The sequence below is a fragment of the Protopterus annectens genome, chromosome 7.part0, assembly GCF_019279795.1.
Source record: "Protopterus annectens isolate FY-2018-M chromosome 7.part0, PAN1.0, whole genome shotgun sequence".
Taxonomy (NCBI): domain Eukaryota; kingdom Metazoa; phylum Chordata; order Ceratodontiformes; family Protopteridae; genus Protopterus; species Protopterus annectens.
Window position 1 is genome coordinate 1,776,735,184 of NC_056739.1, and position 14,100 is coordinate 1,776,749,283.

Below are 14,100 nucleotides of genomic sequence, written 5' to 3' on the forward strand. Positions count from 1 at the left end.
TATTGTAATTCATATCAAGTTTGGATTTTGTAGAATTTTGGATATTAGTGAGGAGAGGGGCGATGTAAAGGAGAGAGGGTAGTAAAAAGGTAGTTGCAAGGATTTGTCTAGTAGAGAGCTAAGAAAGTGTTGGTGCCTGTAGACCATACTGAGCTGTTGGTGTGTTTTTTTGATGTTATTGTTTATGTGTAGCTCAAAGTTAAGGTTTTCATCTATAGAAATGCATAGTAACTTAGTGTGTGGGACAACATCTATATTGTCTTGGGCTTGTATAATTAAGAGTTTATTTTTTATCTAGGGGAGTGGTTTTCTTAGGGGTGAAACTAGTTTAATTTTTTTTTTTCAGATTTAGGGCAAGATGATTGTTAAGCATCCAAGATGCAGTAGAGGTGAGGGCATTCTGGTGATTTGCCGGAGTTCAGAGCTGGAATTTGCAGTGCATATTATTGTAGAGTCATCAGCATACTGGATTACTGAGCATTGTGGGAGAGTGGAGTTAAAGTTATTAATAAAGATGGTAAATAAGAGAGGACCAAGTATGGAGCCTTGGGGTGCCCCTGTGGAAGTATTGAGGAAAGGAGAGTAGGATTGTTGCCATTTGGTGGATTGCTGCCCACTTGCACCACACCACACTCATCACATAGTCCCACTAAACCTACACCACCAAAATCCACACATAGAAACACAAAACATTCGCGGAGGCTCTCAATAATCTGCTCAAGCAACAGAGACCTTAAAAGCAGAAACGCAAGTAACCTCCACCCCCCCCAACACAACCCAAATGACACATAGCCCACAGACTCAGTGTGCCAATAAACCACAGCCCATAAGGCAAAACAACGTACCCAACACACTAGTCATAGGTGACTCTATAGTCAGGCACACTGATGTCCCACTCAACAGGCTAAACATGGAGAAGTTTACTGTCAGCTGCCTGTCAGGTGCCAGGATCCTCCACATAACCCACACACTCAGGTCACTCCACAACAAGTACAAATATGACTCTCTCATTGTGCATGTTGGTGTGAATGACCTGAGACGTACCTCCCTAGACTACATGAAAAGAGACATTGAAGAGCTCTCCGATCTTGTAGCCCAGACAGGTATGTCCCTAGCTCTGAGTAGCATCCTGCCATCACCCAGAATGATACTGCAGTACAAGGACAAAATGATTGACTTCAACAATTGGCTAAGCTTCTGGTGTCATTCTAAGAGGATCCAGTATCTGTCCACCTGGGACGACATGGTCGACAGACCACAATGATTTGCCAGAGGTGGCCTGCACCTGTCACCCCTGGGATTCCGGATACTGGCTAAGGGTCTTACCGCCCCTATAGTGCCTTTTTTAGGCAAGGTTCAAATGACAAATTCACTACTGTAACAGGAACAGGCAAGCAAAAACTGAGGGTAATGCTACTCAATGCTAGAAGTCTAAATCTCAAAATGCACTCACTCGAGGCACTCCTTAAAATGGAGAACATCGATATCTGTGCAGTGACTGAGACCTGGTTCAAGGCTCTTGAGAGCACCCCTGTATTATCAGGCTATAACTCATACCACACTTTTCGGCCATCTAACCTGGACTAGAACACCAAAGGCGGATTGTGTGTCCAAATTCATTAAGGATATCCACACCTCCAGGCTAGTTGCGCAGCATAATGCATCCGCGGTTATCCAAGTGCAACTAACTCTGGGCAAAACTGCAATCCAGATTGTAGCTTGCTACAGATCCACGACCATGCCCCAGGATTCCCACTCCTCTTTTCTTGATATACTGGAAAATATTAGGGTTCAATCAAACACCCTAATAATGGGTGATTTCAAATACCCCACCATAAACTGGGAAAACTACTCATGTACCAACTCCTTCACACAATGCTTTCTGGAATTCATAAATTCCAATGGCCTGGATCAACTTATCCACACTCCCACCAGGGACAACAATATCCTAGACCTAGTCATTACCAACATGAGTGATCGGTGTTCCACACCTGAAGTCAACTCCTCGTTGGTCAGATCTGACCATGAGCTAATCACCCTAGATATCCACATCCCGCCTCCGCTCACCATTAAGGAAACCACAGTAAAAAATTTCTCCAAAGCCAACTTCATGCTTCTTAAGACAGAAATGACGAACTTCATGACACTCATGCAGATGGACAATACAGTTACAACTGCTTAATCCTACACAAATGCATTCTATAAGCACTTACACGAGTGCATGGATCGTGTTATGCCAAACAGAACCAAGATGCTATCCTCCAAAAAAAGGAAGTCAATTTGGTGGTCCCCTGCCATAAACTCTACAATAGAAGGAAGAAACTGTTGCAAAAGAGTAAAATCCCATGAGTCGAGGAGCTCCCTGATCAGCCTCAGTAAGAAGCTGAGATCCCTTGGAAGATCCTCCAAAGCTAACCTGGAAAACAAAATCACCACTGATGCTAAGGGCAGCCACAAAGCATTTTATAGCTATGTCAAGAATCTCAACGGCAACACCCAGATCTGCTCTCCCATGCTGCATTTTACACGAACTTCAGAACGAACTGGCTCCACATCTAAGCACCATGTTCAATCATAGTCTCACGTCAGGCTTTGTGCCCACTGAATGTCGGTCAGCAACAGTTATCCCACTCCATAAAGGGGGAGCCACCACTGATCCTGGGAATTATCACCCTATTAGCCTGACGAGGCTGGTCTGCAAGGCCATGGAACGTATCATCATGGAACTAATAAACAAAGTCATTGGTAACCTCCAAACTCTGGATCCTACCCAGTTCGGGATTGTGAAAGGCAGATCATGCCTTCTGAACCTGATCAACTTCTATGAGGCAGTCACCAAAGCTGTAGACGAGGGTAAGGTGGTTCACACAGCCTATCTTGACCTTGCCAAGGCTTTCGACACCATCCCCCATTCTGGAATGATAGCTAAACTCGCTAAACTGATTGTAAGTCCCTGCTTTACAAGATGAGTTGCCAACTGGCTCACTGACAGAGCCCACACTGTAAAAGTTGCATACTCCAAATCTGACTTCAAACCAGTGACAAGTGAGTACCACAGAGTTCAGTCCAGGGACTTCTCCTGTTTGGTATCTACTTCTCTGAAGTACAGGCTAACACAGAAGGCCTCTCGCTAACGAAGTTCGAAGATGACTGCAAACTAGGAGCCATAGTCGAGTCCCTAAATGATGTGGACATCCTACAGAAGGGCCTCACTGAGACAGATGCCTGGTGTCAGAGGCATGGCCTCAAGCTCAATTTCAAAAAGTGCATTGTCATCCCCTTTGGTAAAAACTCTGTACCCATGAACTACCACAAAAACAGCAGTCTACGTAATGTCAAATGTGTGATAAGAGACTTTGGGACCCAGGTGGACAGTAGTCTCTCCTTTGATAATCACATTGCCACAGTAGTCAGGAAATCCTTCTATGTGGCACACCTCGTCACAAAAGGGTTCTCATCCAGGAAAAAAGAGGTCATTGTTCCCCTCTACTCGGCACTCATTAGACCCATTATAGAATACAACGGCCCTTTTGGAATGTACCTTACAAGACATCTGCAGCAGTTAGAAAGGTCACAGAGGTACCTCACAAAGAGGATTACTGGCCTCAAACAGATGTCCTACACTGACCGGCTCAAAAAACTCCAGCTCTACTCTTTAGCATATTGCCTACTTCGAGGACATCTCTACCTAACATATAAAGCTATGTTAAACCCAGAGCTGTTGGACATGCTACACCTAAAGAAATCCCAATCCCTCAGAGCTACATGCTCTAGGGACCTAAACCTTGCCACCACAATAAACAGGACATGCTGGAGGGATAGATTCCTGTCCCAGAGACTTCCTGTACTCTGGAACAAGCTACCCATCTATGTCAAGCAAAGTTCTTCATTAGCACTCTTCAAAAAAAATCTTGATGAGTGGATGGGAAATAGGAAATACACCCCGGGGATCACTTCTGTGGCTCTGCTCGACAGGGGCACTGAAAATTAACTTTCTTGGGTGGCATAAGCCAAGGGACCTTGTTGGCTAGGCTTACTTAGGCCCTTGGGTCGATAGCCTAGTACCTACCTGTGAACCACTGTAGGGTAGGTGGAAAAATGTGGAGGGTGGAGAGTTTAGAGAGGAGGATAGTGTGGGAAATGGTATTGAAAGCTTTGGAGAGGTCGAGGAAAGGTGGGGAGTGGAGTGGGTATAGAGAGGGAGAAGAGCTAAAAAACTGTCAGTTTAAGGTGAATAATAAGCTTAAAATATCAGTATCTAACAAAGGCTTAATCTAAGTAGCTCTGGAATACTTTAAATAATTATCACTACAAGCACACAGAGTTGTTTGGCAGTTATAGAGAGAGTTGTGATTAATATAGAAACTATGCTGAAAGTAAAAGCAAAACTTTACTAATTTAAACAGTAAATGTTTGGGACTGGAACACTCTGTGTGTGTGTGTGTGTGTGTGTGTGTGTGTGTGTGTGTGTGTGTGTGTGTGTGTGTGTGTGTGTGTGTGTGTGTGTGTGTAAGGCTGATTCAAGGTACTGGCCCAATCTAGTGGCAGTTGGCTGGAACCCTTCATTGATGTTGCGCATACACCTTTTAAGCCTTAAAATGTTACAAAAACTAAGTTGTAATTCACGTATTACAACAGGAAAGCTGTAGGGTGCCAGGTTCTTCAGGTTCTTGCTTCCCAGAGGTTTTATTTAGTTAAGATAGCCAGCTTCAGTGGATAAAGTAGATATTGTTTTATGCAGTTAATCCCGTGGGGGTGGGGGGATTCACACAGGAAAGAAACCTGTGCCAACTATTAAGTTCTTTTTTCATGTTTTATTATTACCACGTGTTGGATGAGGCCTAATGTCCTATTGTTCATCACGTGTTGCTGAAGATTTTTTCAACATGAAGGACTGGTCTGAATTGTAGGTGCATCCTACAATTACTGAAAATTTTTTACAGTTAATCGAGACATGATGGCCAAAAAGAAAGAACCCAAAGAGCTGACATTGAAGGAAAAGGTTGATCTTCTACATTTTCTGGAAAGCAGCAGCCAAAGAAAGATGTCTGAACATTTTGGTGTTAGCAAGACCACAATTAGCAACATCCAAAAACGTAATCATGTGTACTTGGAGAGATATAGTAATGAAAGCGAAGATCTACAGCGGAAAAGGAGGAGTACTTCCCTTGAAGTCAATAAAACCACATTAAGCTGGTTCAAACAAATGAGGGCAGTTAACCCCCGAATCCCTGGGCTGATGATACAAGAAGTTGCTAAAAAATTCGCACTTTATTTGGGGTGGCAGATTTCCAAGCATCAAGTGGTTGGCTCAGGAAATTTAAACTACGACACATGATCTCCCATAAAGTCTTGTGTGGTGAATCCATTGAAGTTCCAGTAGAATTTGTGGAAGAGTGCATCAAAAAAGTTCCTGGGCTTTGCCAGAGGCTTCAAAGATAACTACATCTTTAATGGCTATAATGCTGCTGATGCCTCTTCTAGGGTTGTGGCTTTTGAGTCCATCATGAGGCATTATTCTTGGCTTTGTCTCCAGTCTCTGCCTAAAGACACTAAGGCCAAGTTGTTGGATGCCCCTTTGGATATTAAATATATTTTGGGACTGCTGCTGCTGACTTGTTTAATTTAAGAGAAAGATAAAGGGTTGCTTGACCATAAATATGATTTTGTGTTTCCTATCCCTCAGTTCCAGAGGAATTATTCTTCTAGGTCTGATTTTATTTGCAGGGAAACTGTTTCCTCCTTGAGGCATGACAAATGTAAGAGTGAAAAACTTTCCAAAGAATGTTTCACAGTTCTGCTTTGCGCTAGCTCAGCCAGAGAAAAACTAAAGCCCTTGGTGACTGGTAAATTGGCAAAGCCACGCACATTCAAGAATCTGAAGCCTGAAGACCTCCCTGTCACTTGGAGATCAAACAAATGCCCATGGATAACTGGTGCCCTATTTGAGGAGTGGGTAAGGGGTATCAACCGAGAAATGAAGAAGAATAAATGGTTTATTCTACTGACAGTAGGCTACTGTCCTGGCCACCCGCAAGTGAATCATCTCACAAACGTGACACTGAAATTTCTGCCTCCAAATAAAGCCTCAGAAATCCAACCTCTTGACCAAGACATCATTAAAACATTTAAAATGCACTACCAAGCCCAGCTCCTGCAGTGGGTCATTACTAAATCATAAACCTGTGGGTCCACCTATGGAAGCAACTTCATCCGCTGCACCAGTTAACGCTCTGGATGCTGTCCTCTGGATCAGTTCTGCTTGTAATAAAGTTCAGCCAGAAATGATACAGAAGTGTTTCAAGAAAGCTGGATTTGTCACAACCCAAGAGCACGATGTTTTGGCCCCATCAGACAGTCCATCTCCCATGGCAGAATTCGAAGGAGTAGATTTTGAAGGTTTTGTTGCAATGGATGATGAGGTGGCAACTTGTAATAAACCTGACCCAGAAGCAATTTTATTGACCAAAGTACAGACCAGCATGAAAGTGCATGAAGTAGCTGATAAAGTGAAAGAAGCAAGTGAGGATGACACAGAAATTGTAGAGACTCCAAAAGAAGAGGATGTCAAGCATCTGATAATGCATTTGAAGTCATTTGCTGTGGAAAAATGCCCAGGTATGCTGAGTGGTGTAGCCAGTGCTGAGAGTGCTTTCTCCACTTACCTTTTTAATAAGAATAAGAAACAGGCCAAGATTGATTCTTTTTAGAAAGAATGATTAAACCATGAAAAAACAGTAAATGTATTGATTTTGTATGATACTTTATGTATAATTTTATTGTGTTTTGATTATTTATGATTTCTTATGATATTGTCTAATAAAAGCTGTACAAGAAAGTAAATGACATGTACATATCAGTACAGTAGGCCTAGTTCCTTATGTTGACCACCTCCGTATGTTGACCAGTTTGTTACAGTCGTTTGGGTGGTCAACTTACAGAGGTTCTACTGTATACTGGCTGGATGTTGGGCTACCTTTGGCAGGGAATCCTTTATGTAAAGAATACTGCACAGTGAAGAGAAGGACATCTATTGTTATGATAAGATTTTCCCAGCTCAACACCTTTTTGAGGTCCCTTCTTTTCCTTAAAAATTTGCCTTGTCAGTACTCTTTGCAAGTATTTTGGGGTCTTTCTTTAATCACATTGTGGTATTTTTTTTAGTTCTACTTTGAGAATGTTTATGCAGTTGTAAACCTGAGCAATCTTCAGTTTTTTTTTTGAATGAACCATAGCATTCTCCATATAGATTTTGACAACTTTTGTTTGTTTGCTTTGCCCAGATGAAATCAACTTAAATGATTACGGTGTAGAGTAAAAGTAATGATCTTCATTTGGCCATTTCTATTGGGCTAAGAGAGGCTTCCGTTATCTGTTATTGCCTGATATCTGCAGTTTCACTGGCATGATCTCTTAACTGATTCTGTCAGCACTCTAACAAGGGTGGGATAAAGGAGGTAGCTTCCTTGAGTGTAAGCTTTAAGGAGACGTGATGTGCAGTGCTGAAGAGCTGCCGATAAGGTGCCAAGTGCATTACCGGAATTCATTTAAGTGGTTACACTTGATATCTAGCTCTTTGAAGTAATCTTGTGTGCTGACTGTGGTATGGAGTTTGTATAATTGTACAAGTGAAAATGGTAAACCTCTAATAGAATCTATTAAAGGTCTGAAGTCCTTTAAAGGTCTGTTGTTTATACTGGTATAGTTTGACTTTTATGTAATCTGCGACCATAAAAATTTAATTTTAGTTTGCTGTAAACACAGCACAAAGCAGTAAACTGTAGTATTTGTTTTCACATCTGTGTACCACTTTACATCTGAACTTTTCTATAGAATGTTTGATGCACAGCATTTTCACTGTAATTGCCTGTGTGATTAGACAGTAATGATTTTATGATCTCTGAACTTGAGAGCAATAATCTAGGGTTTTTCAACTTTGCATTGTGAAACAACGTAAATTGTTTGTCCTTCATATATAGGAAGATGTCAGCAAACGCAACAACTGCACAAAGTTTGAACTTTCCAATGGAGGAGATTTTGCAGGAGTCTTTTTGGAAGGTAAGCCATTTTGGCATTGTTACAAATTAGGCAGTATGTTATTATACCACTTTTTATTTTGTTTCAGACTACTTCTATAACTGTTTTGGAATTGTAATTTTTTTTGTGGGGGTGGAGTGCTGGGTGAAGACTTGGTTACAGCAAAGGAAGCAAAATCTTTGGGACTGTTACTTGTCTTTCCATTTCACTGTTGCAGTATTCCTTACAATAGGGGTCCCCTGCCAAGGGCAACAGGACATCTGGCCAGTCTACCAAAGCCTTTAGGTTGCTAAGGGTACACTGTACATCACACTTATGCTGCTGTGTACAGTGTAGAGCATAAAGTTGACGTCCATATGTACCATACTCAGAACTTCTTTGCTGCCATTCCAAGCACCACCTTTGATTGCCGGCTTCAAAACTTGCTTTGTTTGCTGGCAAGGGTATTACATGGTCTGGAAATCTATTCCCCCTTTCATGGGCATACCTCAGCCCCCTCTGGAACAGTTAGCCTTTTTTCTAAAGGTGCTTCAGGGTCTCTTGAACCAGGGAACTATTCAGGAAGTTCCAGTTCCTCAGAGGGAAGGGGTTTTATTCCAAAATCTTCTTGGTCCCCAGAAAAGAGAGCACTTGGAGACCCATTCTGGATCTCTGTCACTTAAACACCTTTTTGAAGGTCCCTTCCTTTGCACTTTGTCCCTTCAGACCTTGTTTTCTCTGCTGCTTCCTCCGACATTTCTAGTTTCTCTGGATCTCAAGTATACTTATCTTCATATCCCTATTCATTCCCTTTTCGGGAAGTTTTTATGTTTCTATTTTGTTTCCTGGCATTTTCAGTTCTCTGCTTTGCCCTTGAGCCTCTCTACTACCCCAAGGGTATACACCAAATGCCTCGCTCCTATGAATGCTTTTTGTAGGCTAAAGGGGTTACAGGCCTTTCCCTATTTAGATTACCTACTTTTTAAGGCATCCTCTCCAGAGATTCTAATGCAGCATCTTAATTTTGCCATTTCTGTTGTGCAAAGCCTGAGGTTCACTATACATTTCCAAAAGTCCTTCATGTCTTCTTCACATGATCATGTATTTCTGGGATGCAGGATCCAGACTGTTCCAATGCTGGCATCCTTACCTCCTTCCAAGGCCTTAACTATCATTGGCTTCTTTCAGTCCCTTCTCCCTCTGGCCTCAGTTACAGCCAGGAAATTTCTAAGAGCTTGGGTTTCAGGGCCTCCACCATTCCTATGCTCCCTCTAGCCAAACTCCACATAAGAAAACTTCACTGGTTTCTAAAGTCAGTTTGACTTCAGCTCACTCATTCTCTTCTTCCATGCCTCAAGATGGAAATTCAGTGCTAGGTTTGGCAGTTATCATTCAATCCAGGGCTTCTTTTCAATCCCTGCTCCCCTTTCAAGAGCTTTAGACATGGAATGGGGAGCTTTCTTCGACTTTCTAAAAGTGCAGGGCCTCTGATCCCTTCAACAAAAGAAAGTCTACATCAGTGTCAAAGAGATGAGAGATCTTCTGTTGGCTTTTCAAGCATTTCGTCCTCTTTTCATTTCAGGACCCCTCAAGGTACTGACAGACAATCCCACAGTTATGTGGTATGTCAACAAACAAGGGGGAACAAGATCTTATTTCCTTTGCAGGCTAGCACATTGTGTGGGAACTATCTATCCAGTGTCAAGTGACTCTTCGGGCAGGTCAAAACACTGTGGCAGACAATCTGAGCACATCCATATCACAATCCCATGAGTGGATGCTTCACAGGGATCTGGTTCTGGACAATGTCCACCAGTGGGGTACTCCTTGAGTAGATCTGTTTGCTTCCTCGCTGAACAGACAACTTCCTCTTTTTTGTGCCATAACCCCAGGTCCTCTGGTCTGGTAGGTGGACACCCTCTCTTTTTCCTGGAAGGGGATGTTTCTTTATGCCTTCTCTCCCATTCCTCTCATTTCCGAAAGTCCTATTGAAGATAAAACAGGATGCTGCCAAAATCTTGCTAGTAACTCCCTTTTGGCCCAGACAGCATTGGTTCCCTCCTCTTCTTCTGCAATCATTACAAGTTACCTCACAGGATGGACCTACTCACACAAGACAAGGGCACTCTCATCCATCCCCACCTGTCCACTCTTCAACTGACACTGTGGGTGATAGGATTTTGATTCCATATAGACACCTTCTTTTTCTGAGGATATGCGTAGGTCCTGCAGGAGGCCAGGAAACCCACTACTAGGAAATCCTACTTATTCAAATAGAATAAGTTTTCTGTTTGGTGTCTTTCTTGTAGCCTGGAGCCACTTTCTGTGGATGCTCCTTTGGCTCTCTCTTATCTGCGTGAATTACTCAACGCTGGGTTGGCATATATTTCTCTTAAGGCCCACTTGTCAGCTATTTCTGCTTGTCTTGCCTCTAGTGTTGTCTAATTAATTAGCTAATTAATTAGAAAATGTGGTAATTCTAATTAATTAGAATAAATAACCATCTAATTCTAATTAATTTGGTGTTTTGAACTAACTCTAATTAAAATGTCTTAATTAGAAGCTTAATTAAATACATTTTCTAATCAAAATAAAATTGCATAACTAGTTTCTGTTATGTATTTACCAGTGATTGAAATGTAATAATCTAACAGTGTATTAACTTACTGTCTTACCGTCACATCAGCACATTCCAGTTTCAGTTCCCAGTCACACTTTGCCTAGATACCTACATCACACGTAACTTCTGTCTTCTGGTTCCTGTTTACTGTTTAGTTTGATTGTAATCATGGCAGACTTTGTTCAAGAAATACCGGATAATGTTGTGACTTTTTTTCACTGATTTTAAATTAAACGTTATAAATGATAATAAAACGCAAATTTCTGGAGTGTGTAAGGCCTGCAAGAAAAGAATTACCATTGATTGGAAGACAACAAGGGTGACTTCTAATTTTGTAAGTCACTCAAAGCTATGTAATCCTGACAAATACAGCACTTATGAGGCAGAAAGAAACATGAAAAGGAAGAACCCACAACAGGATCTGGACAGTATTTGTTCTCTGACTAAATATTTTTGTCCGTCATCCCAAAGCATTTTGAGCGACAGAGTCAGTGATGCTGTCATCAGATTTGTTGTGCTCAATATGTTGCCTTTGAGTCTGGTTAAAAAAGAAGGATTTTGTTTTCTAATGAGTGTTGTTCAACCATAGTATCATATTCCAACCAGAGCAAAGTTTACCATGCAAGGTCATGATTAGTGCAGACAGGTGATAAAAACAATGAAAAGATGATGAACAGTTCTCAGTATAGCTGTGCCCAAGTTGATATATTGTCCAATTGGCATATGCATGGCTACTTCAGAGTAAGCCGGCCATTTATACACAACCAGAAGATGGAAACCCGAGTGGTGACCATGAAGAGGTTTATGGGCTCACATACGGCAGAAAACATTTCCATAATTTGTCATTCTGTTATGAAACAATTCACAAGTCACACAACAGATGTCGGAATAGTCACAGATAATGCCGCCAACATGGTGAAGCAGGAGAAGAGGTGGAACATGTTCCAGCTGATTGCAGCAACTTGAAGAGGGTAGCAGTCCAGTACCTCTGTGCTACATAAGATATAGCACACACTTTGCAGTTGGTAGTTCACTCTGTACTTGCTGAAGCCTGACTAAAGATAAATAATGACCTGGTCAAATGTGATAGTTTCATGTCAGCTTTTCATAAGTCATGCCAAGCTATGGAGTTGTTGGAGGCAAAAGCATCAATCTGAATTCTATCCTTGAACAGTACATGATGGAACAATAAACTGTCAATGATTTCAGCAATTGTTAAGATTGAATCCCAGCATGAAGGAACTCCTCGAGTTTGCAATATTCTGCCATCCAGAATTACTCTCACACCAAATGACTTTGCTGTACTATGAGAAGTAGAGCAGCCCATTTGAAGTGCCTGCTGTTCGCCTGCAATCTGAAGTTGTTGTGACAAGTAGTCAGATTCTACCAACAATAATTGGCTTGAAGAAACACATAGAGAAGATTGAACTACATCATTGTACATCAGTCAAGTCTGGCCTCTTGGCATCATTGAACAACAGATGTGATTATCTGTTTTGCCTGGCACATTGCCTGATTGCCACATCTGTGGCTCCACGATTCAAACTGAGGTGGACAACAGATCCAGGTGACAGCAAAGCAGCATGTCAGGCATTATTGACTGAGATGCAAGTACTAAGTCAGCCATATAAATAAACATCAACTACCTGCAGAAGAAGAAGTCGCCCTTGCACCAGTACCACAGCAACAACCATCAGCTTCACAGCTGGACATTCTGTTTCCGTACATGATGGAAAACAACAGCACACTAACAAACAGCATTGAATTAGAATTTGGATTATATTTGTCCTCACCATACAGAAGCGTGGAGCTTTTAGTCTGCTGGAGTGACATTACATGCCAAGAATAATTTCCATCCTTATACAAGTTACATCTTAAGCAGCACTGTATACCTGCTACATCAGCAAATGAAAGGGTTTTCTGTAATACTGGCTACATTGCTTCAGCTAGGTAAAGTAGACTTAGAGATACATCACTGGAGTTGCTTGTCATTACCAAGTGCAACAGAGACCAATTGATGAACATTACTGTTTGATGATTTTACTATTGGTTTAAAATATGTTTTACTGTGCAGCTGATTATTTAGCTAAACATGTGCTTAGAGATACTGTTTAACTTTTATGATTTCACATTGACTATATTGTTTTCAAGTTCAACACTTGGATTGACAAGTTGCAAGTTAAGACAGTCGGCAGTAATTTGCTAATTAAAAATCTAATTAGCCTAATTGTTTTCAATGTTTGCTAATTCTAATTAGATATGTCAGACAGCTAATTCTAATTCTAATTAATTAGCAAAAATGAGCTTTTAATTCTAATTAAGTATCAAATAAGCTAATTAAAAACAGCACTGTCTCCTCTTGCTCCCCTTTAGGCTCTAAATTTAAACAATTTCTTAAGGGCATACTTCATATTAGAACTCCTAGGAAGCCTGTACCTCCTTTCTGGGAGTTTTTTTTTTTTTTTTGAGAAATTGACTCTGGTCCTTTTGAGACTGTGGTTTCAGCTTCCTTGCAGTATTGTTCTTGGAAGACTGTTCTTTTGTTGGTCCATATTTCTACCAGATGGGCGTCTGAGCTTCAAGTCCTTACGGCTGTTCCCTATTTTTTAATTTTCCATAAGGACAGGGTATCCCTTCGTACTAATCCTTTTTTTATGCCCAGTGGTGAATAAGTTGTCATCAGTCTATTCATTTGCCCACATTTTTCCTTTTCTGTAGTCTGCTAGTAGGAAGGTTTTGCGCACTTTGGCTGTGCATAAACAACTCAGATTTTATTTGGATAAGACCAAAGCTTTTTGTAAATCTGATCAAATTTTTGTTTAATTTCATCCAGGATCTTTGGGATTGGTTGTTTCCAAGCAAAATATTTCTTCTTGGATATCTAAAGCCATTTCTTTTTGTTATTTTTTCATGGCAGGAGTCGTCCTTCTTTGGTTATGGCTCATTCTGCTAGGGCTGTGCCTTCTTCTGATGCTTTGTTTTTCAAGGGTTTAGATACTAACTCTATTTTGGACATCCTACCCATTCCTGACCCAGTTGAAAGGATTTTGTCTTATAGCTTCAATACTAGCCTTTCCATATCTGTCATATCAATATCAGTTCATGCTACTTGAAAATTTCATTTGCAAGTCCTACAAAACATTCCAAAGATTGCTGTTGCTGTTGTATACTGATCATATTGATGAATCCCTACCCCCCTATTTGAGAGGGAATGTTTGTATATCCCATGCTGTCCTAGGAGGGCCTTTGTCCCACAGAAAAGCCACTGGCATGTTCTTTACCATTTGAAGATATTGTGGCAAAGGGAATACTAGGAGCCTGGTTGCAATATACAATGCTGGCAGTAACACAAACCATAACAAAGCTTGTACTTTCTTTTTTTTTAAAACAAGTTTATTGTTTTTAACATACAAAATAAATATCATAACAATTTTATACAAGCAATTAAAATAGAAATAGTTATA

The 14,100-nt window shown here is 41.0% G+C and overlaps 1 protein-coding gene across 3 annotated transcripts in view; it reads left to right on the top strand.

The window, feature by feature from the left end:
- WDR93 (WD repeat domain 93) overlaps positions 1 to 14,100 on the top strand; it is a 1,423,954-nt gene that overhangs the window by 537,799 nt on the left and 872,055 nt on the right. For all 3 annotated transcript variants that reach the window (XM_044078311.1, XM_044078310.1, XM_044078312.1), the window contains one exon: positions 7,980 to 8,058. In XM_044078311.1, coding sequence (XP_043934246.1) covers positions 7,980 to 8,058 — 79 coding nt within the window. The remainder of the gene's footprint in view (positions 1 to 7,979; positions 8,059 to 14,100) is intronic.